This window comes from Anabas testudineus, chromosome 3 (genome assembly GCF_900324465.2).
Source record: "Anabas testudineus chromosome 3, fAnaTes1.2, whole genome shotgun sequence".
In the NCBI taxonomy this organism is placed as follows: Eukaryota; Metazoa; Chordata; class Actinopteri; order Anabantiformes; family Anabantidae; genus Anabas; species Anabas testudineus.
In genome coordinates this window covers 3908616-3932866 of record NC_046612.1, presented here as the reverse complement: position 1 = coordinate 3932866, position 24251 = coordinate 3908616, and the positions used below count along the sequence as shown (strand labels likewise).

General features: G+C 40.7%; 2 protein-coding genes across 2 annotated transcripts; one reads left to right on the top strand and one right to left on the bottom strand.

Moving 5' to 3' along the window:
- Positions 1 to 114: 114 nt before the first annotated feature.
- LOC113174625 (nuclear receptor-binding protein-like) lies at positions 115 to 11769 on the bottom strand. The gene is made up of 18 exons (XM_026378704.1): positions 11630 to 11769; positions 10918 to 11294; positions 10130 to 10252; positions 8594 to 8695; positions 8394 to 8483; positions 8211 to 8251; positions 8022 to 8116; positions 7426 to 7509; positions 7217 to 7275; positions 7034 to 7132; positions 6745 to 6877; positions 5808 to 5898; positions 5580 to 5630; positions 5102 to 5237; positions 4915 to 4968; positions 4687 to 4750; positions 2435 to 2490; positions 115 to 2193 (listed from the first exon to the last, which is right to left on the bottom strand). The coding sequence occupies exons 2-18, from the start codon at positions 11128 to 11130 to the stop codon at positions 2134 to 2136; spliced, it is 1551 nt and encodes a 516-aa protein (XP_026234489.1). The 5' UTR covers positions 11131 to 11294; positions 11630 to 11769; the 3' UTR covers positions 115 to 2133.
- A 603-nt stretch (positions 11770 to 12372) lies between these two features.
- On the top strand, positions 12373 to 23269 carry kctd3 (potassium channel tetramerization domain containing 3). Its single transcript, XM_026378881.1, has 19 exons — positions 12373 to 12786; positions 13057 to 13110; positions 13988 to 14033; positions 14459 to 14532; positions 14633 to 14691; positions 15229 to 15309; positions 15492 to 15650; positions 16150 to 16240; positions 16698 to 16888; positions 17217 to 17332; positions 17721 to 17808; positions 17896 to 18012; positions 18137 to 18307; positions 18412 to 18567; positions 18861 to 18957; positions 19176 to 19369; positions 19546 to 19684; positions 19828 to 19950; positions 20307 to 23269. Exons 1-19 carry the CDS (start codon positions 12716 to 12718, stop codon positions 20884 to 20886), a joined length of 2607 nt encoding a protein of 868 aa, XP_026234666.1. The 5' UTR covers positions 12373 to 12715; the 3' UTR covers positions 20887 to 23269.
- Positions 23270 to 24251: the final 982 nt, after the last annotated feature.

Here is a 24251-nt window from a genome sequence, read left to right as displayed (position 1 = left end):
GAGGGGCGCAGCGAGTCATTTCAGGTGGATTATAGCAGCATCTGTGTTGCATTATATTCACTATTCCACTGCATCAGATACAAAACCTGAAACACTTTCAAAACCAGAACAGAGTGAAGCACTTCACGCATTTATTTAAAAGAACATCATTCTGATAGGCCTCTCAGAAAAAAGACACATTACCAGACATTCATGTCATATATAAAATCTCATAGAAAATGTCTTATCCAAATATAACCAAAAGCTCACGTCCCAGGATTACAGGCTCAAACTGTGCATCCCATCTGATTGTTTAATTATCAGCTTCAACATCACTGATAATGTGGGTTGAGAAAGTCAGTAAAGAGGGAGTAAAGGGACAGACACAGTCAGTGTAAAGCTGCTCTGGTGATGGCGTTGGTTTGTTTTTACCACGTCTCTGTACAGGGAGTGGTGCATTTACATTCTACTGGTTGACTTACAAACATATCTTTGGATAGTAAATCTTAGCAATTCACAAAGAGACAGACAAAAAGAGAATAATAAGACTGGAGCACACGTTCACTGAATACATAAAAAAACAAAACAAAATAATCCACAAGAGGAGATTAAACAGATCAACTGACATCGTACTGTAGTCAGAGGAGAGCCCTGTCTTAAAGCTCAAACAGCAGTCAATCAACCTGGCAGAGTCATTACAAGACACTTGGGTATAATTTAAATAAAATACCAGTAAGGTGTTGTATGGAACAATATCTCAAGTGTTAAGTTTGACTATACTATGTTCTTGCTGCCTGTTGAAGGTGTTGAAATGTGTGAGCTTTTAGGCACAGTCGTACCAGTAGTCCACAAAGAGCCAAAACGTCGCAGAAAGGCAAAAACTCCCTGATATTAATACAAGTTTAAACAAAATCTGTACAGAGTCAAATGTTGTATTCAAGTGTAGGAGCCTGTGAACTCTGAAGGATGGTGTTAATCCACTGACTCCAGTTTTACCAAATAAAAACAAAAGCAACAGAGGTAAGAAAAGTTGTGTATTGGCTCAGAGTCTCAATAATGGGATCAGTAAACAAAAAGGGGGGTGAGTATAGAACAATATGGGATATGCAATATCTGCAGCATAAATAAAACATGAAACTTTCACAGATGTCTAAGAAAGAGGCTCTGTTTGTATAGCATATGGCAGCTAGTCTCATATGAACGAACTCTAAAGGCAGAGTATGTGTGAACCCAAACAAGCAGCAAATGATAGAAATAATCCAAAACAAACTGAAATATGGGAACTTTAAGGCGTGCACTTGGGTCCACAAGAAGGCAAACTGGAAAGCTATATCATAAAACTAACACACACGGAAATTCAGTAACACTGAGTTCACAGTATCTCATGGTAAACATGTATCTATCTTCCGAAAGGTTTCCCCACCCAACATGTGACCTTTAGTAATGCACTTACATTTTGTTCTGTATATTTATAAAAATATTAATAATGGGTATTTATCTGCTATAAAACCAACTGTGACATTTGGTCAAACACATCACAAAAGTTAGACAGCTATGTATGTTACACAAATAAGAGGGGGGGACCACGAGAAATCAGGATCCAGAAAGAAACTTGGCTTTGTTAACTTTCCTCCATCTCTAAGGAAGCTGTAGTTTTGCTGGTGGTCAAACGGGTGTAGGGGCGACCATTAGAATTCAGTACAACAGATAGAAGAGGTGAGTTAGTAACGTTGTGCGTCCAGGCCAGACAATCCCATAATGTAAACATCTCACCCTAAAATACATCGGTGTGCTTGGAAAAGACTGGGTTTCAATGTAAAGCTGCAAATAATCGAGTCAGTACTGTGGCGACCAAGTCTCTGTCTATTGCTGCATTAATGAGGTTCAATTAAACATAAGAGTCAAAAACAGATGACGTATGTTCAGTATGTTTCAGTTTAAAATGTACTGTGTGCAGCTTCTTTGGAGTAAAACTGCCTTTAAATTCAAGTTTTTGAATGATGATGCAAGAAAAACCTTCACTTTTGGTCACACTGTTGCCTTATAGCATGGTGTAAAAGACAGGGAAAACATGAATAAATACAGCCACTGTGCTTTGTAGAAATAAAATGTGGAACCAGGTAGAAACAGAGTACTTGACGATACAGTAACAGTCTAGTTAAGACCCTGGCTGAATGTTTCTTCAAGTAGAGAGGCGATTTTGTTTTGGTCCACCTGTGAAGAAAACATTAACATTTTTAAAATACAAACACAGAGTGTGTTCACAGAGGCATATACGACATTAGACTGGCACTACAGTACATATCTCTAACTAAAAACATGCATAAGACCTCTTCAAGGGTAAAGGGTCTATGTGTCACCTGGACTTTTGAAATCACACTGCAGAATCAGCATGCTCACCTGTCAACCACACAAATGCAAGCACACACACAGTTGATGTGAATCTCTCACCCACCTCACTGATTAAGCCCAGCTGCACCAACTCTCCAGCCAACTCTTGAGCATTTTCATCTGAAAACACACCAGCACAGTTAGTAACAATAACGCAGAGACATGTAACATCATTTGCACATCATCTCTACTAGTGTCCTCATCACCACACCTGCTACTGAACAGATCAGTTTAGACTAAATATCACCAATCAGCAGCTACTGCTGTTGCTCTTTGCATCTCTGAACCCATTTTGCTTTGGAAGTGTAAAATCGGTGACATCCAACACTAAATGGTAAATGGTTCGAACTTATATAGTGCTTTTCTACCTAACTGGCATTCAGTTCAATAGTCCCCTCTTTCTTTCTAAATTTTGGAATTGTTTTTTGAATCTTGTATTTGTCCCGAACCATAAATTACCCCCAGATCATGTTTCATCTAAAAATCAGCAGTGAATATTAGGCAAGTGTTCTGTCAATATGCAAAATACCAGAATAAATCAAGGCAAAGATGATGATTTCTCCACCAACTATAACAAATAACAAAAATCCACATAGAAATACAGCAGCACAACCTTTTAGTTAGATAAAATAACTCACTGTGCTGTTGCACTGTGCTGCCTCCACTGTCTTTTCATGTTACATGAAAGAAGACATTAAGGCAGCCATACTGCCTTATACTTACACCAAAACAGAAAACAGAAGTTTGAATAAAATATATACACTGTGCTCAATTATAAGGACTAAAACTGGGAAATTCTTATGTTTACTTTCTCCTAAAACATTAAGAAGCTCATACAGTATATGACCATCTTACAGGCCCTGACCTGTTTTTGTAGAAAATGCATAGTCTCTAGTGTGTGTGTGTGTTTTACTATTGTAGGTGCCTCCTCAAATTAAGACATTCTTTGAGCCTTGTGTGCAGAGGAGTTGTCAGGGTCTACTGATTTTTTAATAACCTAGCTGTCAATATACAACTGAAGCAGGAATGTGGCTGGGACAAGACAAACAGGAGGAGGAGGAGATGGAGTATCAAACAACTCTGACCATATTAAGATAAACACCACAGCTATAAGATGAGGGGATTAGAACTGAGCTTCTTTAGCTTGAATATGTCTTGTCTAATATGAAATCAGTGAATGCACTTAAAACGTGAATGCAGTGAGGTCGGGTGTGGGAGAGCCACACAAAAGACCAAAGGGGTGAAACTGAAGTGGTTCAGTGAGCTGGTGATCCTGCACAGGCAGTGGGACTTTGGTGTTTTGATAATTAATGCTACAGAAAGAACATCCTCAGATATCAGCAGGAGGGAGTGTTTACAGAGACGACAGGGCAGGGTGTGTTTACGAGGCTGATTAGTGTGTGTGGCTGTGCACGGATGTGAAGTTACAGTATGTGAGTCTGTGGAATTAGGGTGCGAGTAGGCAAGAGAAGACACATGACGTGAGAAACACTAGAAGAGAGATAGAGCTGAAGAGATAATGTCAAGTGTGTGTGAGAGAGTGAATGTGTGTGTGTGTGTGTGTGTGAGTGAGTGACAGGCAGATGACAGCTTGGGAAGAGACGGTCAGATCTTGACACAGGAGGTGACAACTGTCGACTGCAGCCTTTCCCAGCCATGGCATTCACTACACGTCAGCTACATTATACATGCCAAACATACCTGCATGTACATGTGCACATCGGATCATACTGCCCACATTATTCTGTGCAGTGCAACAGGCCAGTGAGATGAAAACCCTGGAGCCTTGGTGTATAGTTTTTAAATAAACAAAATAAGGATCAGGTTTCATGGGTCTAAAAGTCACTATAGTTATCAGGGAAAAGATTTATTTGGTACAAATAAGGGTTTTCATGACACAAGCGACAGTCTGTCTCCCTGACTAAAATAGTCTTGCATGCTGTATATTGTGACGCCATCTGAGATTTAAGCTCTCTGGATTCTCACTTTCCTGCATGCCTCAGTGCATACACAAGCAGAGGTATTATATACTAAACTCTGTGTGTGGTAAAAATCAGAGTGCAGGGACCCTAACATCCTAACACACATAACCTTATCCCGTATCGTCACCGCCAGTCAAATGTAATTCCGCCATTAACCATTATCAAACGTCATCAACGCCACTCTGAAGGTGTTTAAGTCTAACGTAGTTTTACAAGGATAAAAACTCAGTGGATGTGGCAGCAGTATAAGAACAACAAGGTTTTATCTTTATGCTCACGGAGGTAGTATGAGTCAGTGAGTGATGCAGAATCAAAAAAAGAGAGTTGATCTTACGAGGTAACATGTCACAGCTTAGATGTCTATTCAGTTTATCCTCCAGTTTCAGCAGTAAAGTCAGCTAAAAGAGGAGAAAATGAAATATTAGTTTTTCATGTGGTCTTGTAGATGACAAATAGATGGAATAAGATACTGTGAGTCGTTTACAGGAATGAAAATGTTGCATTCAGAATCTACAACAACAATAAATGATTAACCTATACATAAATCTTATCACACACTTACATGATACTTTGTGCCCTCCTCTACAGATTCAATGTTGCACTGCATATGAGTGACCTGCAGAAAAACATCTTCAATTTCAGAATAATACTTTAACTACGCATGTGCATCTGTCCAATAACAACTGTCATAAATTGTGGAATGTTAGCATCATCGTGATTGTATCTGCAGTATAGTCTGTTGTTCATACCCGCCGTGTCTCAAGCTCTGCAGGTTCAGGGGTGGGGGATTTGACCAAGGGGATGACAACAGGAGATTGGATGGTCTCTTGTTGAGGCTGCTGAGGACAGGGGAGCCCAAATGCTGTCATTGGATAAATACCGTTCCTGACCACAGGAAAGAAAGGAAACAAAAAGGCAGAGATGTGACAGACAGAATAACTTTTTAATATTGTGAATGGTGTAAAGAAAGGAAGGCAAAATGTTACAGTTGAATTAAAATATAGGCGAACATTAGGACAATATTTTACAGATTTACTTTGTCTATCTATCTATCTATCTATCTATCTATGAACACATACACAGGCCTAGAACCAGTTTATTAGATTTTGTACCATAGTCCAACACTGCCCCCGTGTGGCTGAACAGTGTTTTACAAAATTTAGTCTAAATTGTAAAAACTGAGCTGACTCAGATCCTCACGGTACAAAAAACTAATTTACATCTTACCTCACATCCTCCAGAAATTTATCAAGCTCCAAAGCGGGAAACTGTGAAAGCCTACAAATAAATAAATAAAATCGATTATACAGTTTTAGGGTGTTAGGACCACAGTATTTCAGGTATAATAACGTCTAACCATTTAGTAAATAATTTAGCATAGATTACATTTAGGTCTACAATAATAAAACACATTAGTTTAACACTAGAACATGGAAACTGCTTTCTGGGCCTTACTTGAGCTGTACATCCTCTTTTGTCTCAGCAATGACCAAGTTGGGGTCGAGGTTCTTTGTAATTTCCTCCAGAGCATTCTCAGGAAACATATCTGGACATTTATAAACCATTGAGGACTGATTAATTAAGATTATATTAGAAATCACAAATAAATGATACTCAATTAGGTTTTAACTGGTGGCAGATAATTATGTTTAAGACAAAGGTCTCATGATCCACAGAGTATGTACATAAGTTGAGTGTAAACGTCCCTGTACTTTTTTGGATACAAAGCATTTTGGTTTGGTTTTAGAAAACAAACTCAGTGTCCAGTTTATCGTGGGACCCACACTACTATTTAGTATGTAGCAATGAGTCATTTCCAAACACTCCTTAGGTTGGTTCCTTCCAAAGTATTTAATAAATGTGGTGGGAAGAGCAACAGATGTGGCTCCAGGTGGCGAGAGGGATTCGAGACAGCCAGAAACAGACATGATGGGGCAGGAGGTGTCAGGGAATGATAGAAAGCTGTTTTAGACAATTTAACACAGTAATCTAGAGAAATTAGTCACTATTGATAACTGTAGAATTAATTTACTACTAGTAATATAACAGCAGTCCCTGAAATCAGGTCTATGCTGTCATGATTCAGGAGAGTCCAGAGGAAATAAGATTATTTATTTTAGAAGCTTGTATGGGTATCATATACCAAGACAATGTCTATGTAATTATGTTTTTAGGTAATTAGGATTTAGGGCCTATTTAAATGGAAGTGGAACAATATCACAATCCTCATTAAAACGTTTTCACGTTTGTCCATGACTCACTCACTTTGTCAGTTTTTAATTTTAAATATTTACTCATGATAAGACTTCAGAATTAATTAAGGTTAAGGTTAAGGCTTCAGGTTAATAAAATTATCTCTGGGTGTGTCTGTGTGTGTGTGTTTAAGACTCACGTTGGTGGCTGACAATACAATGTGCAGCCAACAGTTTTAACTGCGGCACTTCAAACAGAGCCTGATTGAACAGCAGCTCTCGGGCCGTAGGTCTTGTACTAGGGTCACTATCAAGACACTTCTGGATTAACTCCTACAAGAACAAACACACTTTTTAAAGAACAAACAAACACAAACTTTACAAACGTAATGTAATGTGACCTTCATAATCAATGAATAATATTGACAATGAATGTATATCGGTATTAAAAACACTCATGAATGTCAGAATACTCTAACTGTAACTTACCCTCTGCAGTGGGTCCTCCAGTGACTGTATGGCATTGTTAATGGCCTCCTGAGAAACATAGGAGGACTCTCCGTTGCCCTGGATCTCCAAGAGTGCCATCTGCACCACACCAACACACACATTAATATATTGCTTTGAGGAAGGGCTCACGTCCGTCTATAATGTTTCTGGGTCCCATCTCACCTCTAAGGCACACATGCCGAACGAGTAGATGTCTACAGCCGTTGTGACATCATCAACCGCTACGAGGAGAGAAAACAAAAGAAAGTGCCATATTCTGCTCAGTGAGAAATGCTTTACATATAATACAATCACACTGGAGGTCAGACAGGAACCTGTAAATATTAATATCAACAGGAATAACTGCAAAGTCTCATTCTGGTCGTGTTTACCTCCATATTCTGGGGCAAAGAAGTGGAAGTTCTTCTGTTCCTCCTGACAGGTTTTCACATGATTGTTGATAGTGTCTGGAGCCACTGCAGACGAGACAGCAGCAAATAAAGAGGATATATAGAAATAGAAGATATATAGATCAGTAAGAATTAAGCAAGAAACAGGAACAATCACCAGGAAGAAGACAGTTTGTGACAGAAACGGGAAGCAGGGAAAAAAGAGAGAGAATATTAATGTTTAACATTTCAACTATTGTGTGGGTTTTTTAAAACTTGTTGTGACTGGATTTTACTCTCAGCTTCATTCACACACACAAACATACACAACATAAATCCACCTTACACATGGCACATTTTCACTAATAAGAGTTTCTTAGGTAACTCCCACACTGTTTGCCTTCTGAGACATCGTGATGGTTCAGTTAAAGTAAGGAAGAACGTTACTTTCGTACATAAAGCTCTGCCATTGTGCAATCATAGAAATGTATTTTAAATTTACAGTGAATTATGTGACATTTGCAGTCTTTAAAGCCATCACTAAAAGTCATCCAGCTCCACTACTCCACATGTGGGGGTAAAACACTGTAATTCTATACCTGATCCGATCTTGATGAGCCCGTTGTGCTGAATAAAGATGGTGTCGCAGGTCAGGTTGCCGTGGATGATGGGTGGATTACATGAGTGGAGATAACTGCATGATATAAGAAAAAAATTCACAAATGCAAACAAAGTATTTCATTTTGCCGTGAGACATTTAACTTAATATTTGAGAAAGTGAAACCAACCTGAGAGCAGACAGGATCTGTGTGCACCACCTCTTCCAAGCCTGTGGGACCATATAACTTATGAGAGTATCTTTCCATCATCCAAATTCAATTCAATGTTTACTGGAGTAACACTCACAACTTACTTACTTCTAGTTATTGTTACTTACTATTCTATTGTAAGTACTTTTAAAGAGTTATTACCTTTTCATTCATGGTCTTGTGATTCTTCTTTGTCTTCTTTAGAAACTGCTTTAAGCTTCCTGATGACATATACTCAGTGATAAAAATCACCTGAGAGAGAAGACAAAATGATGGGACGATTTCATCCTTTGATTTCCATTGTTGAAAATGGTCAAACTATTCATTTCAAACTATTCATGCAGCTGAAAGGAAAAACGTACCCTGGCCCGGTTCTCCTTTGTGTCAGCCCAGTATTTGTGAAACTTGACAATATTTGGATGTTCCAAATGGATCAGTTTATCAAATACAGCATTTACTTTCTCCTAGACACAAGCAAAACATATGCATATGTTTAAACACAATGACAATACATGAGGAAAAAAAACTTCAATCAAGCAATCACAATTTTGTGATTAAAGGCCTCCGTTAACCACTGATGTAATTTACACACATCTGTCCAGACTCATATTCTAATAAGTCTATGAATGAGTCCAAGCAGATGTTTATCCCAGATTAATTCAGGGTGTTTCTGAGATATAGCTTTGATGAGAATGGTACTCGAGGTCACAGTGACCTTGACCTTTGACCACCAGAATCAAATTAGTTCATCACTGAGTCTAAGTTGACAGTTGCAGGACAGGAGTGACATTGCTCTGAGCCACAGTAGAGCTCTGTAGTGATGTAATCTAGATCTACATTCTACTACTGTTCTTTATACAGTTGTTGTTGAGAACAAACATGATGTTCATTTGTATTCATACATGTTCTACAACAGAACAATAGTGGTATAGTTTCTGCAGAAATCATGTATAACTGTTGGCTTTAAACTGTTCAACTTCCCTTAAAAAAGACTGAAAACCTGTACAAACTCATACATAGAAACATTTTGGAGACTGGAGAAACTGGCAACACCGGGAACTGAAGCCAGATTTTAGGGTGATTATTAATCCCCCCCTCACAGGAACAATAAGTAGATCAATGTTCAGGAGTATTTCACAACAACCATTTAAGGTTGAATGTGGGAGTGTTTTAAACAGAAGTTTGCTGAACTGTGAACATCATCAAACTGATTTTTCCATGGAAATTTGTGTGGAGGTGCATGTGCAGGCTGGATTTTTGGCATACACATCTTTGACATGTAGTTTTGTATGCACATTCCTTTCAGTATAGGTCCTATGCCCCATTTTACAAATGAAGCCCCAGCTGAATTATAGGGGAGCTTCAGTGACAGCGCTCAGTTTTTGTTCAACAGGGGAGAATTTTCAAAAATATTTCCTGAAAGAGTATAAATGTTTTCCTCTGAATAACTTGGTACTTACCATTAACATGACATTAGTGACTGCCAAGCTGCACTTCAAAACATTTCACCACTCACTCATAGCGTGTAAGTGAATGTATATGCTCCACTGTCTTATACTGTACATTTGCATTCTATATTGCAGTGACATTACTTGATACTGGTTTGTCCACATTGCAGGCCTTGAGCGTCATTTTCACTAATGTGACAACCTCTCATTTCAGTAACAGTAACAGGAGAAGTTTAACCCAGTTCATCTTTATCCTGCATTAACTAATGAGAATAAGCCAGAAGTGTATTTCCGCTTATTGGACTTTGACGTGAGATAGTCCCCACACATTAAGTTAAATTAGAGTTAAGTGAGAAAATATGTTATGTTATGTTCAACATCCATACTTATTATGAACATGGCTATGCCTTTACCATTATCCATATTCTCCTCTGTAACACTAGGCCTCACCTCCAACAGTTTGACGTTCTTCCTCTTTGAAATCATGACTTCATTCCAAACTACTTCCACCCCTTCTTCTGTGTCCATGGCCAAGTATGCAGCATCAATGCCAGGCACACTACACTGATTGACCTACATTGTAAGAGAACAGGAAAATGGCTTATGAGATAACATATTTGAATTGTGAAATCAAGAACAACACACAAAAACAGTTTCACAAAAGAAAGAACATAAACTCTTGAAGCTTACTTTTAGCCATATTCTCCACTTCGTGTTCGTTTCAATTAGTATTGTGTTTTTGTTTTTAAATAAACCTTTCTTCAGCTATTTCCTATCATCTCTTCCTTAGTAGAATTAGTCTGTTTCCATATCTGCTTTATATTACTACTGAAGACTATAGAACACTAAAGTTCAGATAAGCTAAGGTTTTATTTAAGCGGCCTTCAAATTTTAAAAAGTAATTTCTTGTTTAGGTGAGCTGCACAACACTGCAGTTAAACTATTACTTCTGACCAGTAGCACATGAACACATGAAACTGACACAAACCAAATTTTACATGACTGACTAACCTCTTAAATTGCTATTACTCCTAATTAGAAAAAGTGAGAATATGAAAAGAGAACTGTGAAAATGATGGCCCACAAGGTGGAGATTTGGGCCTTATGCAAATAAATTAACTTATAAGTTTAGAATATGTATTTGGTTGATTCTGTGTCACTCACAGTAAATGTGTTACAATCTGTAAACATAAGGAGCTGTCGTTTTGGTGCCATCACAGCTTTCTGACCATTCCTACCTCCTCTCTGCGTTTCTGCCAGCGGCCACAGGGACTCTCTTCCAGGATCTCTGACTCATCTTCACTCTCCTCCTCATCCTCCGTTGCTGTGGTGGCAGGAGGCTGCACAGAGGCCGCAGGTGAAGCCACCCCACCCTGTACCTGTTGAGCATTACTGGACACTGCTGTGACCTCTGCAGCTGGAGCTTCTTTGCTCTCTGCTTCCAACATCATGGCACCACCGCTCAGCTGGCTTTTCCTTCTCTGGGCTTCAGTTCCTGAGCTGCAGCAAGTTACAGGAAGTCCCCTTTCTGGTTTTCCTCACTCGTAGATGGTCATACATCAGTCTTCATCTGGCCTGGCTCACAGAAAGCTCGTAACTCCAGGAGGACAGACGGCTGTAAACAGATTAAACACGTTTAGTGGGTAGCTAGTGTTGGATGGAGGTGCTACTGCTACCTTTGGCATAACCGAGACCAACTTATACGAAACTCCTTGTTGGGGGCTTGGCCTCAGAGGCAGACAGACGTTACTCGAAACACTAAACATAACTAAAATAGCTGTTGAAATATTAACTAACCCAGGTTAGCTCTCGCTAATGTTCAGTGTTAGCTTACACAAGTTCAGCCTCCGACTCTTTGCTAACTTTCCCCCCTGCTAACAAGCTAATGAAAGGTAAATAAACAAATGCCTAACAAAAAGTAACGTTTCTACAAATATATACAAATCTTACCGTGGCACAGAAAACTACCGCCTCGCAAATCACCTCAGGTTACATACTGCTGAACATGCAGTTAAAAAAAGAAACGCTTTAATAGAAAAATGCTAGTTCGCCATAAAAAAATGTTGGATTTCACGTCCCGTGAAGTGGGCGGGGCGGGGCGGGGCTTGGCGAGCGCTTGTTTGCGCAGAGAAAACGCAGTCGAGTACAGGCGCCAATAAAAAATACGTATAATAATATAATAACTTAAACATTAAATGGTAAATCATATATTAAATACACAGTTACTGGACAAACACTAGCATTATGGTGTTTTATGTTCTACGTGTGTTCTAGTGTATATAGTCTCACAGTACATGGTGCATAATACTACATAAATACTTTAAAAACAGCTACTATCATGTAATGTGTCTTTTTGCTGCATGAAGTTCTATTAATAGAATAAATGATTTATATTTTGTGTTTGTGCGCCTGTTTAACTTTTTCTGTAGCGAAAAAACAAGCGCACTGACTCGGGAAAAATAGTCAAGATAGTTCACCCCCGATGTCAGTTTGAATGGAGCCGTGATAAAAACAATCTTACATCTTACATAGTGATTTTAATAAATCAACACATCTGAACCCACACATTTAGTGCTGTTTACTTTATTGTATAGTTTAATCATAAATCGAATAGTTTAGCGGTCCAAGCTAGACGGTTCAGTCGAAAGCGGAAGTGGTCGGAGGATAACTCTCTCGCCCCGCTCGCAGACGGCTCGTACAGCTGTTTTCACGTTGCTAAAATTCTGCGCAAGATGTTTTCCACGATTTCCACGCGAGGCAGTGATGAAAACCAGCCTCCTGGAACATAAAGGATTTATTGTATGGCTGCCTTTTGGATAAAAAGACCCCAGTGTCTCCTCGCCCACCATGCGGGCGCCTAACGACGCCGAGGCCGCCCTCGTAGGTCGTAAATAACGGGTGTTTTATGGAAGGTGGGACGAAGGCGAGGCTGTGAGGTTGGAGAGCAGGGTTAGCAGGCTAAGTGGCTAACGTGGCAGATAAAGGTTATAACGGAGCGGTGACTTTTCCCCACGACGACCCGCTGGTTCAGTCATCATGGCTGCGAATGGGAACAATCCAGCGCCTGGGATGGGAGAGATCATCCAGCTGAACGTCGGTGGGACCCGGTAAGATTGGTCAGCAGGACAGCTCGTCAGATGATGGGCATCATTTAGGAGGATGATGATATTATCTACATGCATGCTGCAATCACACTGTGACACATTTACACTAAGACACTGGTGCAACTTAGTGATTATTTATTCAGCAAGACAGTTTATTATTATTAGTGTGAATGTTTTCCTCATCAAGAGATTGTCAGTATGTTTTCATGCACATACTGTAAATACACTGGCTGATCAGTGTAGTAAATGTGCTGTTGTGTGTTGCTGCTGTAGTTTCAGCACCTCCAGACAGACTCTGATGTGGATCCCAGACTCTTTCTTCTCAAGGTTGGTGCAACTTACTGGACTCAGTTGATCACATGTGTACAAGTGCTTTTCCCACCTCATCTTTACATGCTCGACTCATGGGAAGACACATGAATGCTTTCCAGTTTGCAATTCTGCATTATGTGGCAACTACACTAGATTAGACCGTGCAGTGTTATGAGAAGTATTTGTAAATGTACTCAGAACTCAGTAATAACACATTTGTGTTCAATCATTTCTGCTAATGCTGCATCCGCTTTGTCTCATACTGTGTAAGAACTAATCTGATGCTGTACTTTCATCAATGACCAGTAGCTGTTTACTCAGTATTCAGTGTAAACAGTGTGAATGAGTCACCTCTTGACATTAATGGGGTTTGATAACACTCGTGACAGCATGGACAACACATATACACCTATGAGTGTTTTTGTTTTTAGATGTTTGTAGTGAATTATTACTGAAACAGCCGTTTGACGCTGGTCAAATATCACAGCCATGACTAACTAACCCTGGACTGAGCTCACAGTTTGATAACAGCTGACCAAGTAGTGCTAAATGCCTGTAGGACTGTCTGCCAGGACACCTGTCTGTCTGCCTGCCTGTCAGTCTCTCTGCGTCCAGCTGTCTGCAGCGTGCATTCAGTTTATACAGCACATATTCCTACAAACCGCTGAGCTGCATGTGCAGTGTAGCCTGGGAAGTGTAATTTGGAGTTCAGGGTCATCACATCAGCAGGTTTAAGTATTTAACTGTTCAAAGAAATGTGTGTTTACTACAGGTACTAGTAATACTTCTGGTAAGTTGAAATGGAGAAGTGCTTGTGTTAACTGGAGTACTGTGTGTGTGTGTGTGTGTGTGTGTGTGTGTGTGTGTGTGTGTGTGTGTGTGTGTGTTCCAGTTTGCTGAGTGGAAGGATATCAACTCTTCGGGATGAAACTGGAGCTGTGAGTGTAGCCTTTGTTGCTACTTATTCCATAACAAGGACAGTATCTGCTGTGATGTAACTTACTGAAACAGGATGTATGTCAGTCTGTGTGTCCTTAAACGTTTAATTCACTTTGTCAAGTTTGAAGATGATAAACTGTTTTGTCTAGTTCTACAACTAATGATTTTTATATTATTGATTAATCTGTTGAATATTCTTCTGTGAATTGTTGGGAAAGTCAGAAAGTAGTGAAGCAGCCAGCAGCCATGTTTAATGTAGCCACGTTTTTACACCACTGATTAAATGAATAATAGAATACCTGCAGACTGGATGCAGACAAGTAGCTGGTGAAGGTTCTGAATGGTTAATGATATAAATGAATAAATAATGATTCTTAAGCCCAGAATTTGCATCATAACATCCAGTATTTTCCACCATTTGCAGATATTTATTGATAGAGATCCTACAGCTTTTGCACCAATTTTGAACTTCCTCCGAACCAAAGAATTGGACCTGCGGTAAGGACTGATGAAGACATTTCATCTGTTTATTCTAAACAGAAATGTTTTACTTCTAACTGGGTTCAATAATACATTTGCTGCGTTTTCCCCTGTGTAGGGGCGTCAACATCAGCACCCTGCGACATGAAGCAGAGTTTTATGGGATAACTCCATTAGGTACGTTTCTGTGCAGACTTTTAGGAGGAAGTGGAAGGAGCAGCCTTGTTCTTAGCACAAACACTTCAGCTGGGTTCCCTTGAGATGCATTATGGAACCCTCGAGGGGCAATAACAAGATGTTTGCTTTGCGTGCAGCGTATGTGTTTTTTGTACCATAGATTTTTAGCAATTATCAAGTTTGTAAATCATCCCCAGATACTGCATACTAGCTGGGGTGTTGTAAAGTTGGGATGTCACGTGTTTTGGCTTCAAGGTCAAAACCTCAGCACTGTTAGTTCCATGTACTTTAATGTTGTTTTACTTCCTGTTTCAGTGTTTGTAACTTCCCAGCATTGTCTGTGTGTTTGAATGGAAAACATATCTTTGTGATACGGGTCACGTGCCTAAGATCATAATACAAATACAATACGAAATTATACATCTAATACAAAATTTACAGGATTGTTCCAACTCGTAGACGTAACCCAGACAACTAGAGTGTGTTTAAAATGAAAATTCAGTCTGTAGCTACAATCATAGTTTTCTATGTTTGCAGTGCGGCGCCTGCTGCTGTGCGAGGAACTGGACCGCTCATCATGTGGTAGTGTTCTCTTCCACGGTTACCTGCCACCCCCAGGTAAAGACACAAAACTCAGTGAAAAACAAGTGATAATACGTTGAGGAGCTAATTATGAAGAGAATATTGTTCTGATGTTTCACGTGAAGACAGAAAACCTCTCCTGGTTATCAGTCACATATTGGGTCAAAAGACAAATCTGCAGAACTTTCTGTTTACATCACTGAATCTTTCCACGACAGCCATCCCAGCCCGTAAACCAAGCTCTGCTTCAGCAGCCACCGGCTCCTCCTCTGATGAGCGACCAGGTCCGAGTGGAGCAGAAGGCTTCACCCGTGCTGGTCCCCCACCCCACCCTTCACTTCCTGGCTCACCTGGAATAGACGACAACCACAAACTGGGTGAGTTGTACAAAGTCAGAATTTGAACAATTAGTATTTTAGTTATTTATTTATTAATAAGTAATAATTAATTAGTTATGAGCAGAAATCAGTTTCATTTTAGCATAAAAAAACGCAGCTAATATAGTGAAGACTCTTATTTTGACAGCGACTTGTCAGTGTGACAATGGGCTTGTGCACCCTTCTACACTGTGTGCCTTTTGGCTGACGTTTTCTATAATCTAGTGTACTGACTGAATATATCTGGCTTTGTCTGTGTCTCTACATGTTCGTGTGTGTCAGAGTGAGAGAGTATACACAGTGCATGTGCTATTTATGCGTCTGTGAATGTGCATTAATGCTGCAGATAATGTGACCTGACACATCCTTTTAGTGCACCGACTGAGTTAGCCTAGTTTCACATCAACCTGTGCTCTGTTTGCGACGACATCAGATGATATAATTAGTTGCTCTATTATCAGGCTATAACAGACGTGTTTTTATTTGCGTTTGTGTGTAGGTCCTGTGGTTGACCCCAGGAAGGTGCTGATTGTAGCAGGACACCACAACTGGATTGTAGCAGCTTATGCACACTTTGTCATCTGCTACAGGTAAAACTGCCACAGCACGGTTTGTTAAAACCTTGGCCACCCACTCTAGAGTTCAAAAGGGGGGGGACATTAAATTATGTATGATCAAAAAATGAGGTCATTATCTATTGTGTCTCAAATGTCCCACTAAATACAATAGTGCAGTATCTGCACCAGTCTTTGGTTGGAGTGACTTTCTGTTATGATTAAGGAGAAACATATTTTTCCAGCCTGATAAACCACAGAAAAAAGCCATGAATACAGCAGTAAGTGGAAATCAACCACGTGGGTTTTAATCAGCATGTCTGCTACATGGATTGTTGTGTAGGATCTGAGCTTTGACAGACTCCAACTGAAGGTTGTGAAAGTGGAGGATCAAAGCCTGTCGACCTCACACTGAACTTATTATCATTTAAGTTATGGAACACAGTAGTACTGCTAATCCTTTGAGATAAATCCTTATGTGATCTCATTACAGGATAAAGGAATCTTCTGGATGGCAGCAGGTGTTTTCTTCCCCCTACCTTGACTGGACCATTGAACGCATCGCACTTAATGCCAAGGTAGTGGGCGGCCCACACGGAGACAAAGACAAGATGGTGGCCGCTGCCTCCGAAAGCAGCATCATCCTCTGGAGCATCCAAGATGGAGGCAGCGGTAACGAGATAGGTACGTTACCCATCTCAAAACGTGTGGTCCAGACACAAAAACAAAAAAGGAAATCCAACAGATACTGTTAAAGAAAATCTGAAAGGATTAGATCTGATGGTGTTTTTAGCTGAACATCGACTGAACAAGAATAATAATACTTTTTGCTGGGAAAAAAAATTATATCAGTGCCTACATGGGAAAGATTTTTAGATGTCCCTTAATGGTAACATAACTAAGATCCATGTGCCCACCTTGATTTGTGATCTACATGACTTCTTTCAGTCTCCTCCAAACCTTCAGTCTACGTATGTCCACCTTTTCTAAAGTAATCTCTGTTACTCTCCAGGTGTATTCAGCCTTGGTGTACCTGTTGATGATCTCTTCTTCATTGGGAACCAGCTGGTGGCTACGAGCCACACAGGGAAGGTGGGGGTGTGGAATGCCGTCACACAGCACTGGCAGGTAGGAGGGTAGGAGCCCCATTGTACCTGTGTGTGTTTGGGTGAAATTGGTAGAGAGTGGTGGAGGGAGTGTGAGCACAGTGAAAACAAGGGCACAGTACACTGGTTAAGGCCTACTGTCCATTTTCACCTCCATGTTTTTTTCCTAGTCAGTTAAACCACCAGCAAAACCTGCATATTTATTATGCATACATTCTTTTCCTGTTACTAGTTATTGAAGCCTCAAATATTCCTTACAAAGTCCATAACAGCATCATGACTAAAACTTTACCCAAATTAAAACCAAGTTTTTAATGACTAAATCTTAACTAAGATAAAATAAACACTGCACTGTTTTCATGGAACACTGCTGAACTGATTGTGAGTTCACCTTTTCATATCTGTGTTAGGTTCAAGATGTGGTTCCCATCACCAGCTGTGACACAGCAGGATCCTTTCTACTACTTGGCTGCAACAATGGCTCCATCTACTACATAGGTATGTGCATTAATACATTTACGCAGGTGTAGCTTCTTCTCTCTGTCCTTCAGTTTACTGGATGTTTTTTCACCCACCTCTTCTCAGACATGCAAAAGTTTCCACTGAGGATGAAGGACAACGATCTTCTGGTGACAGAGCTTTATCATGATCCTTCAAATGATGCCATCACTGCACTGTCCGTCTACCTTACACCTAAAACCAGTACGTTTTTCACTGCTACCGTTTTCACCGATCTGGATGTAACATGAATTAGTTGACCTGACTTTAAGGCATTCTGTTGGGTGTTCGTTGTCTTCTGACTTCCCCTCCCTCTCTCTGCTTTCAGGCGTGAGTGGGAACTGGATAGAGATAGCCTATGGGACTAGCAGCGGTGCAGTGAGGGTGATCGTTCAACACCCTGAGACAGTGGGATCGGGCCCACAGCTTTTCCAGACATTTACTGTCCACAGGAGCCCAGTGACAAAGATCATGCTGTCTGAGAAACATCTGGTATCAGGTGAGGAAGATGTAACGGGTACAATTCACGTGTGTTCTGTTCTGTATGTGGTTTCATATGATTGAAATCTTGTGTCATTGTCTGTGATGTTCTGTGTGCTTCAGTGTGTGCGGACAACAACCACGTTCGGACATGGACAGTGACCCGTTTCAGAGGGATGATCTCCACCCAGCCTGGCTCCACCCCTCTGGCTTCCTTCAAAATACTGTCGCTGGAGGAGGCAGAGAGCCACGGGAGCTACTGCTCTGGGAATGATATAGGTGAGAAAGATAAAACAGGAGTTTTAAAGAAATACAATCAGGTAAGACTGATTAATATGAAGTAATGACAGATGGATATAGAAGCAGCTTCCTCACTGTCTGACGCTTGTCTGTCTGTCTTCGGAATAGAGACACAAAAGTGGACAAAATACTAATAAACCAAAACAAATCAAGCACAAATTACTAAGTTAAAATGTTTAAACACTCTAGTGTAGAGCTTGTGTGTTCAGGTGAAATGGAAAACTTTCTGGATATAAGATGCCATGTTGAGGTGGTGTGTTTCCCGCTCTCAGGTCCATTTGGAGAGAGAGACGATCAGCAGGTTTTCATCCAGAAGATCATTCCCATCACCAACAAACTGTTTGTGAGACTCTCATCCACTGGAAAAAGGTACAATGTCGTCCATGTATTGTTGTTTTTCTCCGCTGCCCCCTGAGCTGGATCTGATGTTGTCTTTTACAGTCACAAAGGAGAAGAGAAGGTGTGCGTGATGCTTCCTCTCTCTGCATCTCTTCCTTTTCCTTTTGTCAAGCTTCTGTTTGACCTTTTCTACTTGAATGAACTTTTTGTTTTTTTATACTACATATTAATGTGTGTGTGTGTGTCAGGATCTGTGAAGTGCAGTCAGTGGACGGGACCACCATCTCTTGCTTCATGGTACGGGAGTGTGAGGGTTCCAGTCGGATGGGGTCGCGACCTCGGCGTTATTTGTTTACTGGCCACGGCAACGGCAGCATCCAAATGTGGGACCTGACTACTGCAATGGACATCGCTAACAAAGGAGAGGAGAAGAAGAAAGATGGTGAGGAGGTAGAGACAGATAGAAGAAGGCTACAGAGGTTGAGAGACTCATCTTACGTCTATATCACTATATACAGTAGACCATTACTATTAGGATTGAATCTAATTCCTCCTCTATGATAAAATACTGTCTGCGTATGTATGTGTGAGCTCTAACGCCAACGTTGTGTTTGATAGATATCGGTGGGCCTACAGAGGAGGAGCTGCTGCAGCTGTTGGACCAGTGTGACCTGAGCACCTCCCGCTGCGCTACACCAAATATTAGTCCTGCACCCTCTGTGCTGCAACACACACGTCTGCGAGAGTCCTGCTCAAGGTTAGAAAAAAAGTTCACAGACAGGCAAAGACACACACTCCAGCTACAGACTCTTTATCTTCCTAACTCTGTACATCTTCTTATTTGGCTTCATGTTTAAACATTATACAAGGAACAATCTGTCTTTCTTTTATTTCTCGCAGTCTTCAGTTACAAGCTCAGGAGCCCATTCCTGAGAATCAGCCAACCTACGGAGCCATGCGACCCTACAGAGAGAGCCCTCTGCTGGCCCGCGCTCGGCGAACTGAGTCTTTTCACAGCTACCGGTAACATAACGTTTGTCCCACTGTGTAGAAACGCGAAAGACCGGGTTTACTGTATGTTAAGAGTTGAGATTCCTGCTTTCATTGACATGGGAACTTCTACTTACTTTATTCAGAATACCAGGGTCGTTGTTTCTCAAAAATATAGTTTACTAGTGAATTTTATGATCTTATTTTTCCACCGCAAATAAAGAGCAACACCTCAAAAGCTCAACAAATTAACCCTAACCAATCGAATAACATCTGAATTTACACAGTGAAAATAAACTGAGTTGCTCCGGTCTTCGTCATGTCTATTTATGTGTGTATCCACGTCTCTACACATAAGTGACCCCTATCCTATTTTTCTGTATCCATAGAGATTTCCAGAACTTCAGTCTGACTCGAGGTGTCCTGGACAGCACAAGTCAGACCTCCACCCAGGGCCCGGTTCAGACCCCTGATGTCCGCCGTTCCCTCTGTGACTTTGGGCCTGAGGACAGTGAGAGGAGGGCCTCAGCTCTGGAGCTCTGGGCTTGTCGAACCACCGCTGCAAGCCCTAACACAATTATCGGACCCTTGAGTGCTGCTGGTGCTTCTAGCACGAAGGCAGAATGTGGTCAAGAAACTTCACGGCAACCACCAGACAGCCCGATTCCCGGGGGTGACGTAAGGCGAAAGGTGCATCTACCCGAGGAGGGAGAGGGCGTGGGATCTGGGGGTGAAGGGGTTAAGGCAGAAGGAGGTGTGAGGAAGAGGGGAGTACTCGAAGGAGGGTTCCTGGGGAGAAAGAAGGCTCCCCCAGTCCCTCACCTCTCTTCCCTTCCCTCGGGATCTGACGGAGGTGGCAGCGACTCATCTTCGAATGCCTCCCCCTCCCCAACAAAACTGGCATTATCTACATCACCACGACACAGGAAGCTGGTCCCTGAGCCGTCCAATCAGGACAGCAGCCTGTGAAAGTGCAATATGCCCACCACCATTTTCTCTTGTTCAAACCAGTGCAGCCATGAAGGAGTTATTTTGGATACGGGGGCGACGTCCCATCAACTGCAAGCTCACTTCTGCTTCAACCCTGTTTTTTTTTATACAAATACAGTTCAGGTTGTATATAGGTAAAAAGCCTGTTTGTTTTGTGACCCATGCATAATAAGTGTGTCTCACTATTGCTAAACAACAGCGTTGAGGGTTAGGTCTGACAGTAATCGCTTTCTCTTCCTGCTGTGACGTTGTTCCATTGACATCTTACAGAACAAACAGTCAAGCAAGCATGTGTTTGGGTGAAGCACAAATGTTAGGCCACAGATGGACCTTCTCAAGGTTCATCGACACTGAAATACACAGAAAACATTTTAAAAACGAGAATGTGGGTTTGTAATACTATCAGAGGAGTTTATTATTTTTCTTGTGAGAACCTTAAACAGCTATAAGTGGTTCCCATTGTAAAAGTATTTGACAATGTAAAACAGAAAAAAGCTACAAATCATTAGAGAAGGTGAAGACATGTTTAAATGGTTGATCACCCCAGCCAGAATCTTGGCAGCTACTAAATGTTTGCAGTTTGCTGCAGCTAAAGATTGTTGTTGCAGTGTAGCAGTGACGAAAAACCAACAATCTGCAAGCAGCAAAGTCATTTTGCAGCTCCAGCGTGCAGAGAACCTTTCTAGGTTTGGTGTTTGACAGCTCAGCGAGACCTATGCAACAGGGGAGTTACGATGCACAACAGCTAAACTAAACAGAGGCCTCAGGTTTGCCTCTCAGTGAGACCTGTCACACATGGATCAGATGCCTGCACTGCAGGTGGCTATTCAGGTTTTTACCCAGTTAGTTTTAGATCACTTTATTAACTTATAGTAACGTTAGCATAAAAAATAGAAACGTCTTGTGCACATGCAACGAAAAGACATTTTTCACAGCTCTTCATTTGCAGGTGAAGGAAATAGAGCACACACCAACACACAGTCGGGCAGGCGCCATGTTTTCTTGCTGTTGAGTCAGTGCTTAAAATGCACTGGTCAGAAAAACTCTTGGATCCTATTCAAATTCACATTGGTGCCTGTGCAAAAATCACACTAATTCTTATTTATATTTTATTTTTTTACACTATCACAGTATAACTAGACTTACCTTAATACAAGGACCTACACTACATCACTTTACTCCCTTTGAAATAGGTTTTAACATGTTTTAGTGCCTTATTTATTTTTCGTCACAGTTTTCAGCCAGTTTGTGTGTTTTAAAATGGATCTGACCAAAGGCCTGAGAAGACACAGCTCAGTGCGGAGACACAAATGGACCTGTCCACTCTGTCTTTGGCTTGAATAGACTTGGATTTACATCAGGCCAGATTAGATTCGGTGACTGTGTGTGGCACACCACTGTCGAGCGGTCATTTGAAATAATCAGTCTCTATTGTAAGTAATCCTATAAGCAGACTATAACTGGAAAGTCCATCTGTTTTCCCAACACCTGGGCAGCTTTTATCCACAGCTACAGATTAGCAGACAGTGTGTATGTTGAACAAACCTAGCTCTTGATTTATGGTACTGTTATCATTGTGGGGACAACATGCTGAAGAATTTGGCGTCACAGTAAAAATCTTTAAAAAGTTAAACTTGAAAAACTGTCCTGAAATGCACATTATAATTTTTGCAGCAGCTATTGACCTGTTCTAAGTCGTTTTTAGCACGTTGCTTATTATTTCTCTATAGAACTATGACTGACTGTGTGGTCCCTACCTGTACAAAGATGTAAATTTTAATTCACTAATCAACTGTACGCAAAGTACTAATAGATATAAAACAAAATCCTACTATGGATGCATTTGTGTGTGTGTGTGTGTGTGTGTGTGTGTGTGTGTGTGGGATGGTGTATACTGTTCATTACATATTGTTGATAGTCATATTATGTCTATATTCCCATGCTATTGGACCTAACTGCGTTTGCACTTGCACTATTAAGACTAATTAAAGTAACTCGCTAGTGTTTATTTTATATCAAATCTAAAGTGTATCACAGCACATGTCTGTCGTCCCTCAGTTCCTCTCTGGCTATGTTTACAATATATTGCAGCTAGTGAGCTACAACAAACCACATATCTGTTAGTTTAAACTGCCCATTGTGTGTGTTACAAATGCTGCATTATGTTGTAGTTTTATTTACAGTTGCCGACCGTACTGATCAAATCTAATGTTATTATGTTCAAACTGACGTCAGATCACAGACTGGAAATGTTTACCTTTTCTTTTTTTTTCAATAAATTATGCATGTTTTAACATGTTATATAGAACAACTGTTCTCAGATCATTAATTTTCAGATGAGCTGAACATATTAAAAGAAATTATTTGGAATCTAAGACGTGTTTCTGTTTGATTAACATATTTCTTGGATGACATGAATCCAAAAGTCCATCAATACTTTGTGATTTCACCATAGTTAAAATAGTTTCTGCAAGTGTAGTGCTGCCAGTCATTGCTGAGTCGTTAGCACATGGTTTAGCATTTTTGTTTTGTTTGAGTGTCATAAAGGTGTGTGTGTGTGTGTGTGTGTGTGTGTGTGTTTCCCCAGCGCTTTCATTTCACTAACCTTCCTGCTCAGACAGTGTCCTCTCTGAGACGCCGTCTGTCGTCATCGTGATTTATGGGTTTAATAAAATCCTGTGTGTGTGTGTGTGTGTGTGTGTGTGTGTGTGTAGCTCAGGGCCATACTGTCCCTCACAATCACTCCACAAGCTCTCTTTTCACAACCTCTCCCTCCCTCCGTGGCTGACAATAGCTGTGAATGTGGCTGTGAATGTTTTAGAAATGCCCTTGTCAGACCGGTGTCCTTGAGCGAGGGCATGGTTGTTACTGCCACTTTGTTAATTTCAGACTTGCCTTGATGTTCCCTTAAGGGACGCAGGAGCAAAACGAAATTACTGCTGCATAGTTTTGATAGAGAAACCGGCCCCGTGGAGTGTGTGTGCTGGTGTTTGTGACTGTGTGTGGTAACTAAGCTGATGGCTCATCTGTGTTTTACTGACTCAGCAGAAAATGTTTTGTCTGTGGAAGGAACAAATCCAATTAGTCATTCAAGTGTATTCATAAACACTTTAACTTTCACAATAGTATTTCAACAAGTCAGCAGTACATTAATATTTAGACTTGGGCACAATTTTAACATAGAACAAATAATGTTATAATAATCTAACTCTGTCCTCATGTATTCAGATAATGAAGTTCAGGGTTGAAAGCTGATTTGTTTCATGAGATGCTGCTTTTTCAATATTGACTTCTCTGTTCATGAGGGAGTAAAACGTTAATGTGTGTCCCACATAAAAAACTTA

Bases quoted from the DNA above. Each gene is read 5' to 3' on its own strand.
- LOC113174625 (XM_026378704.1), bottom strand. From the start codon at position 11,130: ATGATGTTGGAAGCAGAGAGCAAAGAAGCTCCAGCTGCAGAGGTCACA. The intron at 4,751-4,914 runs GTAAGTGTGTGA...CTCCTCTTTTAG, and splicing joins AGGAGGGCACAAAGTATCAT to CTGACTTTACTGCTGAAACT. The intron at 2,194-2,434 runs GTGGGTGAGAGA...TTTTCTTCACAG, and splicing joins AGCTGGGCTTAATCAGTGAG to GTGGACCAAAACAAAATCGC.
- kctd3 (XM_026378881.1), top strand. From the start codon at position 12,716: ATGGCTGCGAATGGGAACAATCCAGCGCCTGGGATGGGAGAGATCATC. The intron at 14,034-14,458 runs GTGAGTGTAGCC...CACCATTTGCAG, and splicing joins TTCGGGATGAAACTGGAGCT to ATATTTATTGATAGAGATCC. The intron at 18,013-18,136 runs GTACGTTTTTCA...CTCTGCTTTCAG, and splicing joins CTACCTTACACCTAAAACCA to GCGTGAGTGGGAACTGGATA.